At 44.5% G+C, this 16617-nt stretch overlaps 1 protein-coding gene across 9 annotated transcripts in view; it reads right to left on the minus strand.

The window, feature by feature from the left end:
- Positions 1 to 8834: 8834 nt before the first annotated feature.
- Positions 8835 to 16617, minus strand: part of EIF4G3 (eukaryotic translation initiation factor 4 gamma 3) — a 138871-nt gene continuing 131088 nt past the window's right edge. For all 9 annotated transcript variants that reach the window (XM_030463917.1, XM_030463915.1, XM_030463914.1 and 6 more), the window contains 6 exons: positions 16217 to 16298; positions 14275 to 14373; positions 13226 to 13372; positions 11961 to 12042; positions 10481 to 10627; positions 8835 to 9661 (listed from right to left, as the gene is read on the minus strand). In XM_030463917.1, the coding sequence (XP_030319777.1) occupies positions 9480 to 9661; positions 10481 to 10627; positions 11961 to 12042; positions 13226 to 13372; positions 14275 to 14373; positions 16217 to 16298 (739 nt within the window). In that variant the 3' untranslated portion in view covers positions 8835 to 9479. The remainder of the gene's footprint in view (positions 9662 to 10480; positions 10628 to 11960; positions 12043 to 13225; positions 13373 to 14274; positions 14374 to 16216; positions 16299 to 16617) is intronic.

A 16617-nucleotide genomic window follows, 5' to 3' on the forward strand; every position in this document is an offset into this window, starting at 1 on the left:
CTTCGTCCTCCTCCCGCCATTCTCTGTTCCTCCTCTGCCCGCCTTCGCTTTGCCTCAGCCTCTCCATACCCCCCCTGCCCCAGTGACAGCAGTGCCATCGCTGAGAACTGGTTGCAAGCTGGGAATTTTCTCTCAAAACACACAAACAAGTTGCCACTTGCGGGAAGGATGCCCCTTTCTGCTCTTCCTTCACTTGGCTCTGTTTGCAGCACCTGCCCTGTGCCTCAGCTGCCCCAGGTGAGGATTATCAGCGCAGGGTGGGACCCGCTCTGGTATTTTCACCATCACGGTTATTTTAGGTCTGTACAGAGTACATTGAAAGGTAATAAACTCCTGTGTGCCTCTTGCTATGCTTTCACTCCAAGTTTGCTTTTTGGCTAGGCCTGGGTTAGTTTTTTTTTTGTTTGCTTTGTTGTTTTTTTTTTCCCCAGATCCCCCTACTTTCCCTTGGTTTAAGGTACAATAATACCTCAATTCCCTTCCCTACTCTTATTGTCTTTTCTGCCATTCATGTGCTTTCTATAAGCCCAGTTCTCTGCCCCCACTTCTTTACTCCCCAGATCACCACAGTCCCTGTGTACAGCTCTCAAATGCCACACAACCTTTCAAATGTGGTCTCTTGCCCAGGCAGTTTCTCATCTTTTTTTTCTGCACGTAATCCTATCCCTTCAGTCCATTTCCATTTTTACAACTTGAAGATGGCAAAAAGCCACGAGACCACTGTGGTACCTTTTAGACCTCCTGCAGAAGGGAAGCCCCTGAGTACTTCTAAAAAGCATTTTCATCATTCAGAGCAGCACAAAGGTGTCTTGTTTCTGCAATGGTGTCCTTACTAATTTTTTTTGTCTCATCTTCTTCCAACTTTTTTTCCACTTAGGTGGCTGCTGTAACAGTGTACTAAACCCAAGAGCATCTTCTTCCAGAACCAAACTCTTGGGACCAAGCCCTGGCCCTGCTCAGTGTCTTCTCCACTCCAGGTTCTCTCAGTGATGCTTTGCTATTGTACAACCTTTGTCTCCTGTGCTGAACAGCCCTGGAAGTGCCTTAGCCAGATGGCTTCACTTTACTAAACATTCTTGTCTTGCTTGTGAATGCAAAACAACCACCATGCAGCTGCAGAAAAATGTGTTCTTTGGCCTTTCTCCCCTGGTGGTGCCTCTCTGGCAGGAGGGGAGGGACTGGAAGGTGAAGGAGAGGGGAGTGAGAGAGAATGTGGTCCTTGAGTGCTGGCATTTAGGACAACAAGAAGGAAAAGATGAAATCACCCCAAGGTGCCCTCCCCTTGCTCACTTCCACACCTTTGTGCAAAACCCCAGCACCTGTGCTGGCTGAACCACAGAGTTACACTGAGATGCAAGCAGAGGAGAAAAGCTTTTGGAGTCTTCTTTCTTATTTTTTATCTCCAAATCCACCCTGGAGAGACCTGCAAGCCCTGCACATTCCTCAACAGCCTCACACCTGCCCAACCACGGTGGGGTCTTGCAGAAACACCTGAGGATGGCAGCTGCACCAAAACCCATCCCTCACTCTTCCCTCTGCCTTGTTCTTTGGTGAAGGCTCCTGGCACCAGTGTCCCCCTCCTTGTTCCCTCAGTGCTGCACACCCTGTGTGACAGGAGCCACCTTTGAGAGGACACACAGGAGGAACAGGGCAGGACAGGGAAATGCCTTATCAGGGACTCTTGCTGTCAAAGTCTCTGATTGTGCAGGGCACTATCATCAGCATCAATTACCTCTCACAAGCACTAAGCACTTTCCAAGCCTTTCCTGCCCTCCCAAGTGCCATGCCCTAGTAGGATTCCCACTGATTTGTGGATTTCTTTCCACTTAAAAGATTTCAATTTTACTCCATCTTCAGGCAGCTCTAGAGCTTTTTATGAATCTGCCTCCAGCTTTGGGCCCTGCCCATACAATGCAGCTTGCAGTTTAAGCCAGACCATCCTGCTACTGTTCCCCAAAACAGCCATAAGATTTGCATGTCAGGAGATTTCCCATTTCCACCCCATATCCAGAGCAATGCCACGTGTTCACGTTTGAAACATGAAACCTCTTGTGTGGTTTTTTTTTTAAATCTGGTCACAGAAACTCCATTCCAAGGGGTCACAAGCCTTTTTGTTCATTTCCTTACCTTACACCAATTAATATTTTCCCTATTTTGCCACTCATTTTCTTATGTAAAGTGAATGCTTTTTATTTAATAGGCACTGCCCCTGTGTTGCTTAACAGCTGCCTGCCACACATGGAACAAAACACAAGATGCTCATTCCCTGTTTTTATTACCTTTGTGCACTTTATCTGTTGAAATCAGCTTCTGCTGATACATCCCTGACCTGGCTGGCTGAGCAAGCACAGTGCCTTTGTTTCCAAATTCTGTTTTAATATCATCCTGCAGCTCCAAACCTCTGGTTATATTTAGTCCTTTGGTGTTGTCACCCCAAGTTTTTGGTGTTTTTTTTTTCTTTTACCATTTTTACTTCAACTTTCACATCTCTTTTTGTCCACCCCTGCTCCTGCCTCAGGGGGAATTTGAGCCTTTTTCCATCCCATCCCATGTCTAATCACCAGCAGGCTGGGAACCCCCTTTCTGTTGCTTTGCTTTCATCCCTAAAGCTTCATGTTCTGCTGCTGCTTTTTCTGCTTCTTGTGCTTTGAGAAAACAACCTAAATATTCCCTGAGAAGCTTCTTACCTTTCAATCTGGTTCTCCCTGAACGTGTGTCCAAGGCAGGTTATTTTGGTTTGAGGAACCTTCCTCCTCTTCTGCATCCAAACTCTTGCTCAGCTGGTTGTGTGTCTTCCTCTGATGGGACAATCACTGCTCTTTGCAGCTTGAATTTATTTTTTTTCAGTGGATTTACCCAAGGAGTGGGGGTTATGACCCCATAACCATCAAAGAATCACACCCTTTAATTAACGTGCCATGCTCACATCCCAAATTACTTTCCAGTTGTAGTTTTAAGAGCTACACACAAACTTAGAGGAGCCTTTTGCTCATCCAGAATGAAACAAGCCCCTTTGTAGGACACCAAAGCATTAGGTGAAGGACTTACCTGTTACACAGTGGTGCCACCCATCCCAGTCCCCTCACACAACTCCTCAGCTGCTTTTTACTTCTGGATTTTTCCCCTTTACATCTCCAGCAGAAATACAAACTTTCAGGTTTCATTTAACCACAAATTTCTGCTTTGTTGCTGGTTTGCTTTACCAAAGACACCTCCAATGGCCACCAGAAAAAACAATTATCTCCCAATTTTTTCTTACTCTTTTCAGTGCCAGCCCTGTATTTCTTGTAATTCTATGCAAAAATGCTTCAATTTCTGGTTTCAACTCAAAAATGCATATTCTTTGCCAGTTTGTGGCTTTCCAGATATCACAGTTAACCTCTTCAGTCCTCATTCCAAGGTGTATTCTGTTCCCCACTGCACCTTCAACCCCTTTTTACATCAATTCCTAACAAGTAAAAATATGCTTAAATATACTTAAGTTTGCCCTTCTCTGGAACAAAGTCTACTTTGTATCTGTGATAGCAACATATCTGTGATATGGAAACTTGGAGCCTGAGAGTTGTGGACTAAGGCTGCTCCTTTTCTAGAGACAAATCCAGAGATTTTAGATACATCCTTATTGCTCATGAGACAAGAGGCTTCACCACTGGCAGACCAGCAGCTAGAAGTTGTGATTTTTTTTTTTTCTCCAGCACTTTTAGCTTTATAGTGGTGATTTTACCCAAAGCAGGCAAGTGGAAACGCACCTCCTGGTGTGTTTTTTGACCCCTTTTTGATTGCTGCATGTGCATTGTGCCCCCCCTGCCACCAGCAGCATGTGTGACACCTTCAGCAGCCTGGCTGGACTTGGCCTCCATGCTGGTCCTGTACCCCAAAGGCAGCACTGCCACGCCAGCAAACTGGGAAGACACAAAACTTTTGGGTCAAAATGAAAGCATTTTGGGTGATGGCTCTTGCTTGAAGCACACAGTCAGCTCAGTGCTGTCTTGTCACCCCGTGGGAAATTTTGTTGACTGGTTTGAGATCTCTCAGCCACAACCCAGACTCCTGCTTAAAATCTCCATTTTGTGATGCTGGAGGAGGCCAGAAGAATGAGATGTATCTCCTTGGATGGATAAAACTCCCCTGTTTTGTAGATAAGACATGAAATTCCTCACATTTCATAATCACAGTGTACCAAAACAGCCCCAGCAGGGCAACAGAGCTGCATGCTGCACACACCACCACAAATTCATGCAGAATTCACTTCACTTCAGCCCTGCAGAGCACTGAAGAGGCCGCGTGCCTGCTCCTCCCTCTCCAGACCAGAGGTTTTTGGTGCAGCATGTGGTTCCCCAGCAGATTTCCACACAAAGAGGAGGTGGCCAGGACTGGCAGGTAAGTCACCTCAGACCATCTTCAGTGGCGTGGAGAGTTTGCAGCAGGTGTTATTTTAGAACAGCTTATTCTACAACACTAAAATGGTGTTGATCTTCTTTCCACGGGTGAGACTCAAGGGTACCAGGTACAAAATGCTGAGATGTTTCAGCTCCCTTCCAGCCATTTTCTGCAGCACTGTGATAAAACTCCTCTAACAGTGCTCTGCTCCACATTCACTAATGCTCAGTAAAACTCTGTTGTGATTACTGCTGTGAAACCTTGCACCAGGGGCTGCACCAGGACAAACAAGTGTGCAAGAGCCAAGCTTTACATTGCTCTCTGCCCAGTCAGTAATACAAACATTTTCTAACTTAAAGCATCAATTGCCTTCCTTAAGCCTCCTCTCCCCTTTCCTATTTGCAACCACAGCAAAACCATTCCTGCAGCTGGGAGTACAGCTGTGCCCTTGGACAAACTCCCCTTTGGAAAGCACTGAATGGAGCAGGAGCTGGGTTTATTTCTGTCGCTGTTTCAGTGCAATTTAGCAGCTGGAAATGAGGAACTGGTGCTACGTGACCAAAACTCTCCATAGATCATGGTCAGGCATCCATAAAGCAGGATTTCAATAAGCAGGAGTTACTTCAGCAGACCACAGTTCCATGATGGGTACCTGGAGATGGCAAGTGGAGCACCTAAAAAAACAGAAGGGTAAAAAACTTTGAGTTCAATTTCCTCAAGTATTGGGAGGGATTTAGTCACTGCTGGCAGCCCTGGGGGCTCATCACTCTTGCTGCTCCTGCTTGCCCTGTGGCTTTCCTGCAACAGATTATCCATCCAGAAAGCCAGGCTGGGAGATGGGCAGCCAAGCAGGACCCTCTGGGCTGAAGCCTCCTCATCCCCATCTTCCATCCCACGCTAGTTGCAACTTGCACTTCACCCCCAGGCCACATTGCTTGGAGTTTCCATCAGCGTGCAGCATCTCGTGTGAGCCTCTGTCTTGGAACCTTATTAAAAGAAAGCAGTGTGCAACGAGCTCACCCTCAGGCTGAGGCTGCTTGGCTGGAGATGCTGCTCTGTTGGCCTGAGATCAGGGAGCAGCAGAGAACCAAGCTTTTCCAAGGAGCAGAAAGGCCAAGCTCTCCCTGCCAGACTGACTCTGTAAAGCAGGTCAAAGCTTCCTGAAAAAATAAGGTTAAAACCTGCACGTTAACAAAGAGTGCAAACTTCTGGTATGGGTGTGTTCCCTGACCTCCTTCACAGAAATAGCTGATCCAGTCCTGAAAAGTTTCCTAGAAAGAAACCAGCTTTAGGCAGACACCTGGGCTGGAAATTTTCCATTTGACTTCTTCAGGTTTGGGGACATTTTGAGCAGGAAGAAAGAACAGGGGTGTGTGATGCCTCTGCTCCTCCTTGCCTCTGTCTTTAATTGCCCACACAGCCTCAGGACAAGGACTGCAGTAGAAATGGCTTCTAATGTCCCCCTGAGCCTGTCCAGATGTCTTTTAAAGGCCTTACAGGACAAGTCTGGGAGGAAAAAACCCTAACACACCCAAACCTTTAGTATTCTTGGGGGAAATTTGCTGTCCTCCCTGCTTTAGGCTTTGTTCTGATGTCAGGTAGGAGTAACCACAGCTTACCTCTTCTTGCTTAGGTAAAATGAAGCTCTTACAAACCACATTCCCATGGGAACCTCTTTTAATTAATTATCCCCTTTTCTGTTTCATTATATCTTAGTTTTTCTCATTTAATCACCCTTAAAAAAGAGACTTCTAGGACAACAGGCCACATCCTGAGGACCTCCAACTATCTGCAAACCTCTGCTGATGTACAACGTGACAGGAAAAACAATCAGACCTTGGTAGGGGTGCAGGTAAGCAAGCAGCATGTGGCAAACTCCACAAGGGGAGCAGAGGAAGCAGTTTTGACCTCAGACTGGTGTCAGGGACACTCCTTGTGGGGACACCTGTAGGATCCTGAAACTCAAGAGAACACACACCCAGCTGGAGACCTCAAGGTCTTGTGCTGCTCACAGCATCCCATGCTGCAAACCCACCTTTTCACAGCCTTTGGGCAGTTCTGAAAAAACACCCCACACCTTAAAACCTCTGAAATCTCCCTTTCTGGGATTTGCAGGACAATGTTGGGGAAGTTCTCACCCCCCTGGAACATTTAACATTAAAAGGCTCTAAGAAGGAGGGGAGACACTTTCCCATCTCTCCTCTGCCCACACACTTACTATTCCCAATTTTCCCCCCCCCCAACTCTTACAGCTGAAAGCTTCAAGCTCCCCAAACAAATTTCCTTGCCCTGACACACTCTGATTCCCAAGGCTCTGCAGCAGTTTCTGCCTTTCTGATTGAAGGCAATCGATAAATAAATCACAGTCCTTCCAGCACCATCACATTCCCAGCAGGGTCTGACAAGTTCCTGTCAGAGGACATTCATCAGCACCCCACACTGATTTAGCAAATATTTGGCCTCTTTTACATACAAACTCACAGCCATTGAACTACCAAACTGCTACAAACCATCACATACCTCTCATGTTCTGGCTGGAAAATTCCTTTTGTGAGCAGAGGACCCACACATCCTTCTGCAGAAGTTAAAACACCTTGAGACCCACTGAGGGGGTTTCCATGCAGAGGAGTCCTTCAGAGATCTCAAGAGTGCCCTCTGGACAAGGACTTGTGGGTCTTGTACAAGCACATACATACATTTGCATATTTTAAGGGTGAGATTTTTTTGGTTTTTTTAACAAAACATCAGAGAAAAGTGTTTTATTGTTACTAAAAAAAAAAAACAAAAAACAAAACCCAAACCAAAAACCAATGCTCTAGTGTTTTAGGCCATGGATTCTCAAGCTTGGTTTCATAGTGTAGAACATGTCAACAGGGAAAGTGTCTCATGGACACCTCCCCTGCAGCCACAACCAGGCACCCTCCTCCCTTCCCCGTGGTGATCATACAACATCCTTGTGCACATACAGCGACTGTTTACATGGAAAAGTAAGATTAGGAAAGTATTTAATGTTATTGTAGCTTTTTTTGTTTGTTTTTCCTGTGGTTTTTTTTTTGTTTTGTTTTGTTTTTTTGTTTGTTTTTTAAAAAAATAAGTGAGACTTAGCAGCTGGAAAGCCAGCATCACGTGAGCAGCTACTGCTCCACAGCCCACCAGCAAACGCTCCCCGGGTTCCTTGTGGTCCAGAGACCACAGTTCACAAATGACATTTTTAGGGTTTTGACAGACTTTGCAGACTGTACGATGGTAGATGCCTCTTCACAGTGAGAGCCAGCAGGTCGTCTTTGGTTGTTGAAGAGAGACACACAAGAGACTTGATGCACTCAGCAGCAGCTCAGTCTGGAGGACTGCATGGCGTCGGGGCACGGCTGAGGTCCCTTTGGGCACCTGGGAAACACAACTGTGCTGCAAAGCGATCACTGTTGATCTGTACGGGGGCTTCGTGCAGCCCTCAGACACCCTCACGGGGTGGGAAGAACACTGGAGTGCTTGTTCCACCTTTTGCCTCCTGCAGGGCTCTTTCCTTTTCACCCCCACGGTCTCTGGGTCCTTCGGGCACAGGAAGGCGACGGGCAGCTGCGAAGAGCGATGGATGCAGGTGACGAACGAAGGGCTGTCCTGTCTGGAGCAGCTGTCACCTACCAGGGTCCCAAGTCTTCAGGATGATGCCACTGATCCAAGTCACATGAGAGACACCAGGGCAGCACGCTGGAAGAACGGAGCTGGGATCAGGCACCAACTGGCCCAGCAACACGCAGGGAACCAAACGCACCCCCACGGCACGGCAGCCCAGCCAGCTGCTCGCCTGGTGTTCAGTTCTCTGCAGAAATAGAAATAGTCTCCCAAGCAGCAACCACCCCCTTGTTTGTTTTTTTTTTTCCTTTTTTCTTTTTTTTAAAACAATTGCTCTCACCCCTTTTTTTGGTAGACACACATACATACACACACTATATGTACACAGTTTGGAACTGGGGATCTACCCAAGGGAGCCAGCACCGCTCAGAGGAGGTGCACACATTCAGCAGCTGTCAAAGGAGAAGTCGCTTTACTTTCTTTTTTAAACTTGCAATGTTTGTCTTTATTTTGTTCTTTATATTTTGAAAGTGAAAAGAAATAGTATTGAGTCAATTTCTTTTTTTTTTCCTTTTTTTTTTTTTTTTTTTTTTTTTTTTTTTTAAATATTTGTTCTATGTATTTACAAGCCTTAAAGTTGCTCTAAAGGTTCTGAAAGTATCACTAGTACTTTTTTTTCCCCAGGGTAGCACTGTTTTGAACGAGTTATTTTCGGAGCACTCTGGTCCACAGCGGTTTTCTCAAATTCATTTCCTTCTGTTCCAAGGTTATGTACGTTTTGATTACTATTTTCTTTTTTTTTTTTTTTTAATTTCTGAAGCAAGCTGAGAGGCAGGCAGAAAAATCTGATGACAATTTAAAAAAAAAAAAAAATTGATCTCTTCCTCATCTAGCTTACCCCAACCCCCATGAAAGTTTTGTCTATTTATCATGCTTGGAAACAAAACTGAGGTGCATATGAAGGGGAGGGAATTTTATTTCTCTGCTTTTGTTCTATTATACAATTTGTATACAGAAACTGCAAATTAAAAAATTACACTGGCATTTGCAGTCCTTAAAATAATAAATTAGAAGTTTTCAACTTTTTTTCTTTTTTGTTTTGCTAAACAGATTCGTTTTGCTTTGTGTTTTTGTAAGTAGAAGTCCTTGTTTAAAAAGAAAAGAAGAAAAAAAAAAAAGATTAAAACAGAAAATATTTTCTATAAATAATACATGTATTTTGGTTTAGTGCTCCCGCCCTCAGGTTTGAAGTTTACTTTTTTCTTTTCAAGTACCTTTTTTTTCCTCTGTGATCACCTTTGTGTTTATCTATTTTTACCTCTCCCACTCGTGCATGTGTGGGGACAGGGGGGGTCTGAGCGAGAATTGGCCTTGCTGCACTGTGATTGGCGAAGACGTGAAACTTTAAAAAAAATACTTAAATCGTTTTTAATCGTTTTTTGTTTTTTTTTTTTTTTTTAAAGTTTTTCTCTTTTTTTTTTTCTTTTTTTTTTTTTTTTCCTCTATCTCTGCATTTTTTTTAAGTTTTAATTATCCTCTGACTCCTCTTCGGCCTCCCGTAGCCACGTGAAGAACGCGGTGACAGATTTCAGCGCTACTCCTTTCCCGTTCTGCTCCGCTGGGTCCTTGCTGCTTTCCCACTTGTAGAAGGCATCCTCTGATATTACCTCCTCATCATACAGGCAATCAAAAAACATCCGCAACAAATCTGCAAATAATGGGATAACAGGAGGGAACAGCTGTCAGCCCTGTGCCGCTCCCCTCGGCAGACAAAGACGCGGCCACGGATAAGGGGATTAACGTGACCTTTAATGCAAGAGATGCAGACAGGAGTGAAAGGAGGGGTTTGCTACTGAGTTATTGCTTCCTGGCTGGCTGCACACAGCTGAGAGGGAAAACGGGTCCCCCCCTTGCTGTTGGATAACGTCTGCTCAGCAGGATAGGGAGAGCAGCTTGTGGGAACATCTAGGCATGGACTGGCACAGAACCCAGGGCAGCCTGTCCTCCTCTCACTGGGACACACAACCTGCTGGGGCTCCTCCTGTGGGTTTTCACAGCTCAGCATAACCAGCACCTTAAAGGTAAGGAGGACCAAGTTTGGTGGTTTTGGACACTCCACCCTGCAGACTCCCCAGGAACCCCCATTTCTTTGGCAACTCCCTTGTCTCTTTTCTAACAAGTCACCTACAGTGTCTCTGGGACAACACTCACAAATTGCCCAACTCACTTTATTCCCTCCAAGTCCCCTGACACCTGTGGGGCAGATTATTTTTTACTGCTCTTTTATTTCCTCTTTTTCAAGGAAGGTTTCTCCTTCCTTCTACAAGAGAAGAGCCAGCCTCAAGCATTTGGGGACCTGTATTGCTCTGTAAGTCAGAATCTGGACAAGCAGAAACCACTGCACCCTGCGTGCTCTCCTCTGTCACATACAAAGGTAAGGAAAAGCACATCCTCTTCCACTCCCACTGAAACAACCTTTCCTTACACTGTCAGGAATTCAAATCCCTGGTGCAGATGCAACACTTACGAGGAGGCTGATCAAGTTTTACTATTGATGCTTGTAGTGCATAAAGTGCTTGTAGTTCCTTCTCCGTGTCTGAGTCCAGGTACTTGAGTAAGATCGGAACTCGCTGTTTGATAACAGCAGTGTCCACACGGAAGCTGGAAGAGTCCACTGGGGGGAAGAGGAGAAAATATGGTCAGCTTTGGCACATGGCAGCTGGGGCAGACCTTCTATCCCCTTTATTTACTCAAATAGAAATAGCAGATTTTGGAGAGAAAAGACAAGAAACAACAGGAAGCTGTGCCTTTCCCTGCAAGTCTTGGTTCCTCCAGTTCTCCAAACTCAACCAGTATCTGCAGCAACCCTGGCCCTAAACCAGCCTGCTGACAGACACAGAATTATTACCACCTCACTTTGTAGAGTTTCCACAGACAACTGTATGTCCAGAGTGGGTATGATGGCTAGGGCTAAAATTTCAATTCTGCAGTGTTTTAGGAAATGATGTATATTATTTTTCTAAAAATCCTAAGGCAGGAACAGAATCATGAGCTGTGCAAGACACAGAAAATCAGAAATATATAAAAAATACCCACTAGAAGTCCATCAGCAGGGTGATAAAACTATTTAGCAGCTTTTAAGTAGCCTGTGCAGCACAATTACATGATATTTTGAAAACAAAAGGAAAAAACCCTCAATTAGAGACAAGGTCAAAACGTAAATCCTGATACACATCATGAAACCCTTAAACACTGGCAACCAAACTCTGTGTGATTTCCCCACCAACACTAGGTGGCATCAGAAGGTTCTGTTCTCACGGAGAAGAAAAGGAGCCGGGCTGCCTTTCCCCTCCCAACAAGATGAAGATCAGACTTTCCTCTCCGCCGAGCGTGACTCTTACAGCAAAGAGCAGAACCGGGTGCTTCACAAGCACAATTTTTTGCCTCCCCAGATGCCAACAGTGAAGTTAAAGAGAACAAACTGAACTGACCAGATGTTTCTAGCTGCTGTGCTTTATTCAAGCCCCCTGGAGGGTCTGAGGTTCCCACCCTTCCCTTTGCTTCCAGCTGGATGCTGTTCTTTCAAACAATCCACATCAAGTATCTTTCCAAAATTGCAACTTTGGACATAAAACTATGAACAAGACAGAGGTGCAGGCTGGCTTCTCTCCTGCAGCCCATGTGGCACCCCACAATCAGAGGGTGCCCACACATATTGCTGACACAGGAGTAGAAATGCAAATTATCTTAATGATGTCTAATGCATTATCATCTTCAAGCAAGGTCACTGGGACATGCCAGGGCCTCAAGAGCACCATGACCACCCAAGCCCCTGGCTGACACAGGGGAAGCAGACAGCTCTTCAGCACTAAAATTCAATATGGTGCTAAAGTCTCAATGTGTGATTAAAAAAACAGCTTCAAGGGGAGGAAAAAGGTATATAAACCTGAAAAATATAATTCTTTGCACAATTGGTTTGTGTGATGTTTATACTGCAAGTTACTCACCTATAATAGCTGCTTTACAAACTGCTGTCATTAAAGCTCTAAGGAATGTAGGTGAACTCATTTGGCTTTCATCTAGATTAGCCTGAAATCAAGAGTAAATGGACCAGTTAAAAACACTCAGCTGTGTGAGAGTAACTGCTCTCAAGCACCACCCCTGAATTTAGCAGCAAGTTCAAGTTCAGCAAAGGCTGCTGCAGCACAAGCCCAGTTCACCCCTCTGCAAACTCCAGTTTTCCCAGTCACTTTGAGAAACTATCTCAGGTCTGTCAACATGGAACAACAGCTCTCATGCAATCAATACACCACTTAACTCCTCCTTTAACTACTCCCACAAGTAGTCATTTGTCTCCAGGAACAACCCAAGCCAGTGACACTTGGCTTTTACAATGCTCTTAAGCATTTTCTAAGAGTTTTAGGCTTTTACAATACATTTTACAGCATGATTCTTGGGTGGAGATTTGTTTGCTTTGTAGAAGAAATTCAGAGAATGGCTCTGTAACTTGTCCAAGACAACAAAGAGCCCGTGGGTGTCCTCAGATTTTCATTCTGCTCTTGACTTCTTGGATGGCAGCAGAAAAATGTCATTTCTAACACACTGCTCCAGCAATAGAAATAACTGAGATGAAGCTGACCAGGACTTAGCCCTAAGCACAAGACCTAAATGGATCAGGTTGGGTAGAATTTCAGACACTTGATTAAATATCTGGCTGAAAGGATGCAGCCAGAGGTAGAGGGCAAAAGATCAGCAGGTTGACATGGGTTCTTAGGTTTTTTTTTTTCCTTTTTTCTTTACTTTCTGTTACAGTTACTGGTCAAATATCCCAGGAAAGATACATTTGCCTTAAACGACTCCCCAGGATGTTTCTGCAACATGGCAGAGGCAATTTGGTTGGTCATGCTGCAAAAAACACTGAGAAGCAATTATGTAGTATTTTGTGAAGAAAGAATGAAGCAGAGGATTGCCCCTAAAAATGCATTAAGTAGCCAGATGCAGTGTTTTCAGACTCAAAAAGTCAACATTATTTAAAAGGCAGTTACACAGGTGTCTGACAGTATTCCTTATGAAGCTTACTATGAAATAACTGATTATATATATATATATATATTCCAGATCTGAATTCTTTGGAAGTGTTGATCCCACAGACCTAATCATCTTCATGTCCCATGCCTAGGGAGGAGCCTGCAGAGATGCTCCTTTAGACAAGAAAATATTTATAAAGCAGTTAATGAACTGTGCTCAGGGAGGGTGAAAACAGTCTTTGTACCTCTACCCAGTCAAAGATTTGTTCATCATTTGCCTTGTCCTCAACAATGAGTTTTTCTAGCTGCTTGTTCAGCTCTTCTGCAGAGAGTTCTTTCTCTGAAAGTGCTTCTGAGGAACTGGAACAGTCAGACTCCATGAAGTCCAACTTCTGCAACATGAGAAGTGATGATGAGAATTAGTTAAAACTGTTTTCCTATTCTGAATTACACAAAGTTGAGACAGTGAGCAGCACTTCATTCTGCATTATGGCATCTTTCAACTGCTGAGTTATCATTACAGCCATTTATATACTTTTTCTGTTCCAAAGATTATAAAGCATTTTGCAAACACGTGGGAACTACATTATCCAGCAAAGAGAGGCAGACATCTCAGAGCAACTCCAGCCCTGCACAATACAAGAAAGCAGAAAATAAAGGGCATGTTGCTCAACTAAAACAACAGGGAGCTGGAATGCAATTACCAGAGCTGGCACTGGCTCAAAGAAATTGCAGCTAACGCCCCAATTCATTGCAATATATGGCAGAGGTTCTACAATCCCCCCCACCAAGCCCCAGGCCTTGGTTATCTGTTTCATTTCCTGCAGTGTTTAAAACAGGACAGTGGATCACTTGGAGCTTCAAAGGGAGATCTCAATCTTCTTCCTTCCTTAGGAGCACCACCAAGAAGGTGCCTTCTAGCAGACCTGGCTCCTCTCAGATGTAAAGCCCCACAGCCAGGATCATAAAACAAGGTGGGCTGAAGGAATAATTACTGTCAGTTATTCTGGCCCTTCTACATATGGTTTGTCCTTGCTGCAGAACTCATTCTTGAGTTCATTCCCCCTAGATGGAGAAAGAGGTGTCCTAGAGGAAGCCAGCTGACAGGAGGTGTGTGCATGGGATTGGAGGGGACCAGCCTGTCCTCCCAGTGCTTCAGCAAGGAGGTGCTGAAATGATCAAACCCCAGCTTGGTGAGGGAGACCCTTCACACCCCATACCTAAGAATGGGATGGAAGAGGATGAACAAATGGGACAAAACCATTAATTAATCAGCTGCTTGCTCTGCACTCACTTGCTCCATGAGAAAGGTATGTACATCCTCCCCTTCGGGTAAGTAGTCCTTCCAACTGAGACCAGACTCCCTCCATAAGGCTCCCACTTTCTTATGGCTCTAAAACACAAAAAAATTGTTAACTTTAAAGATGTGAGAGACAAGCAGGGGAGGTTACACAAGCCGGAGTGGTGCAGCTGTGTCAGGAGGAATAAAGAACCATTCAGCCACCAAACAAGATGCCTAACAAGGAGGTGAAAACGTCTGGAAATCCCGTGCAAGAGAAATCATATATGCAACCCTGCCACAGGGATACACATCTGGTCAAGTGGTCAAATGCCACGGTGATGGGTAATAAACAAGGCATAACATGACACGTGGGGTTTACAACAACTTCAGCCAGGGATTACTTATGAAAAGTGATTTATCTGAACAAGGCACGGTTTCCCACAGCCGGGACACAGAGCTGGGAGTTAGATGACTTTGCTTCTTCTCCTGACTCTGTCATTAACTTATTCTGTAATTCATTCTCCTCCTGCCTTGACATTAAGGTCAAATGAGCTAGCTTTGAGAAAAATAATTATTTACATGGCTGTTTTCTCTACAGAGATCAATCCTCAAATTCAGGTACCTAACACCAACCTCACTCTTCAGTCCCTAGAATTTATTCACTTGAGAAAAGCACCTCTGGGGCATTTACACTTCAACCTTCTGCATCCTCTAATGTCACCCTGACCTTCCCCTGTCCTGCTTAAGATGGCACATATATAACTCTGACAAGAATAAAAATACAACTCTTCTCACCCAAAGGCTTTGCCAAAACTTTGAACTTTTACCCTGTAGCACCTGCACAAGGGGGATGGCTACACAGCCTAAGTTAAGCACTGATAAAAGCAGCCTGATTTTTAGTTTCCAAGCAGATTACAATTTCAAGTCTACAATGAGCTAATTGTGCACAGTTCCTGCTGTGGTTCATCAGGATCTGAATTAAATGACTGATATATTGAAATACCCAAGTCCAAGAATGGGCCGGGATGAGACTGGATTAGAAAGCTGTGGCAGCAACAGAAACCCAAGGCTCTGCTTCAACCCCCAGAGCACAGCAGCTTTTTTTTCATAGAACAGAGAAAAAAGGCATGGAAGTCAACTGTCCAAACAAGCATAAAGCAAAAATAAATTAATAAGAAGTTACTGTTTGCACTGCTAGACTGAAATGCTCCTGCTTCATTCAACCTTATTTGAATGCATGCTTTAAAAAATAAATAAAAAAACCCAAAACACAGAAGAGAAGTGAGGGATTTTACAGGGTTGAAAATAGACACTCTCCAAAGTGCAGTATTTAGCTGGATTAAAAAAAAAAAAAAAAAATAAAAAGAGAGAGAGAGACAAAAAATGGAGACAGAGTTATAGGGAAACCACCAAACTGTTTGGACACACAACCGTGAAATGTGTAAGAGAGCTCTAGAAGTTACAGGGTGAAAAGGTGTCACTACCCCTAGTGATGGGTGACTCTTAAGAGTTGGCAGGTTTAGTTTGGATAAGCCCCCAGAAGCCTGAGAGTCCATCTGAAGCTTATCCGAACCCTCAGAACCTCTCTGGTCTGCAAGAACAGCTCTCTCACAAGAGTTCCGGCACTTGCTGCTTCTGGTCAGCCCAGAAATACCTTGAGAATGTCCCTTCTTGTGGGATTTCAGCACTCTAGCTTCTGGAAGAAGCCAGGTACAAAGGTACCTGCAAAAGGGAAAAGTGATGAGAAAAAAAAAAAGTTAACTCAACTTTTTGGAACCTCCTAAGTTCTGGTTTGAAAGCGGGGATGAAGAGGCAGGTTTCCTAAGTGAGCTGGACTGGCTGACCCATCCCTAAATATCTTCAGGTGGGAAATGTGTATGTAGCTTCATGCAAAAAGATGTCCTGGCTGCTGGAATCCAGCTCCTGCCTGTGGATGGAACTCCTGGACACTTACCATTTGTTTGCATAGAAGGTGCAAGATTTCAGCAAGCAAGACGCCGGCTCTTCCCACAGGAAGCAAAGGTTTGCTAAATTCTCTAGAATGAAAGAAGAAGAGGAATTTTTCCTTATAATTTGAATTTGGAATGTAAGGTGAGAGGTAGTGATCAAACTGAGGCAGGGAATCACCTGTACTTTCTGCTAGGAATAAAGGATTGGGTCTACCTGGCACTGCTGATAAAACAGACCTGAGGGATGCAGTGCACTTGCCACAACTGGGCTAATGCCAAAGAATTCATTTTTATGTCATGTCACATCCACCCATTTTTCTGGGATGCTGCATTGGAGCTGCAGAACCCTTTTTGGGGACAAAGCCATGATTTTCTTAATACACTACTTCCAGGAAAGGAGAACCAT

This window comes from Calypte anna, chromosome 21 (assembly GCF_003957555.1).
Source record: "Calypte anna isolate BGI_N300 chromosome 21, bCalAnn1_v1.p, whole genome shotgun sequence".
Lineage (NCBI taxonomy): Eukaryota > Metazoa > Chordata > Aves > Apodiformes > Trochilidae > Calypte > Calypte anna.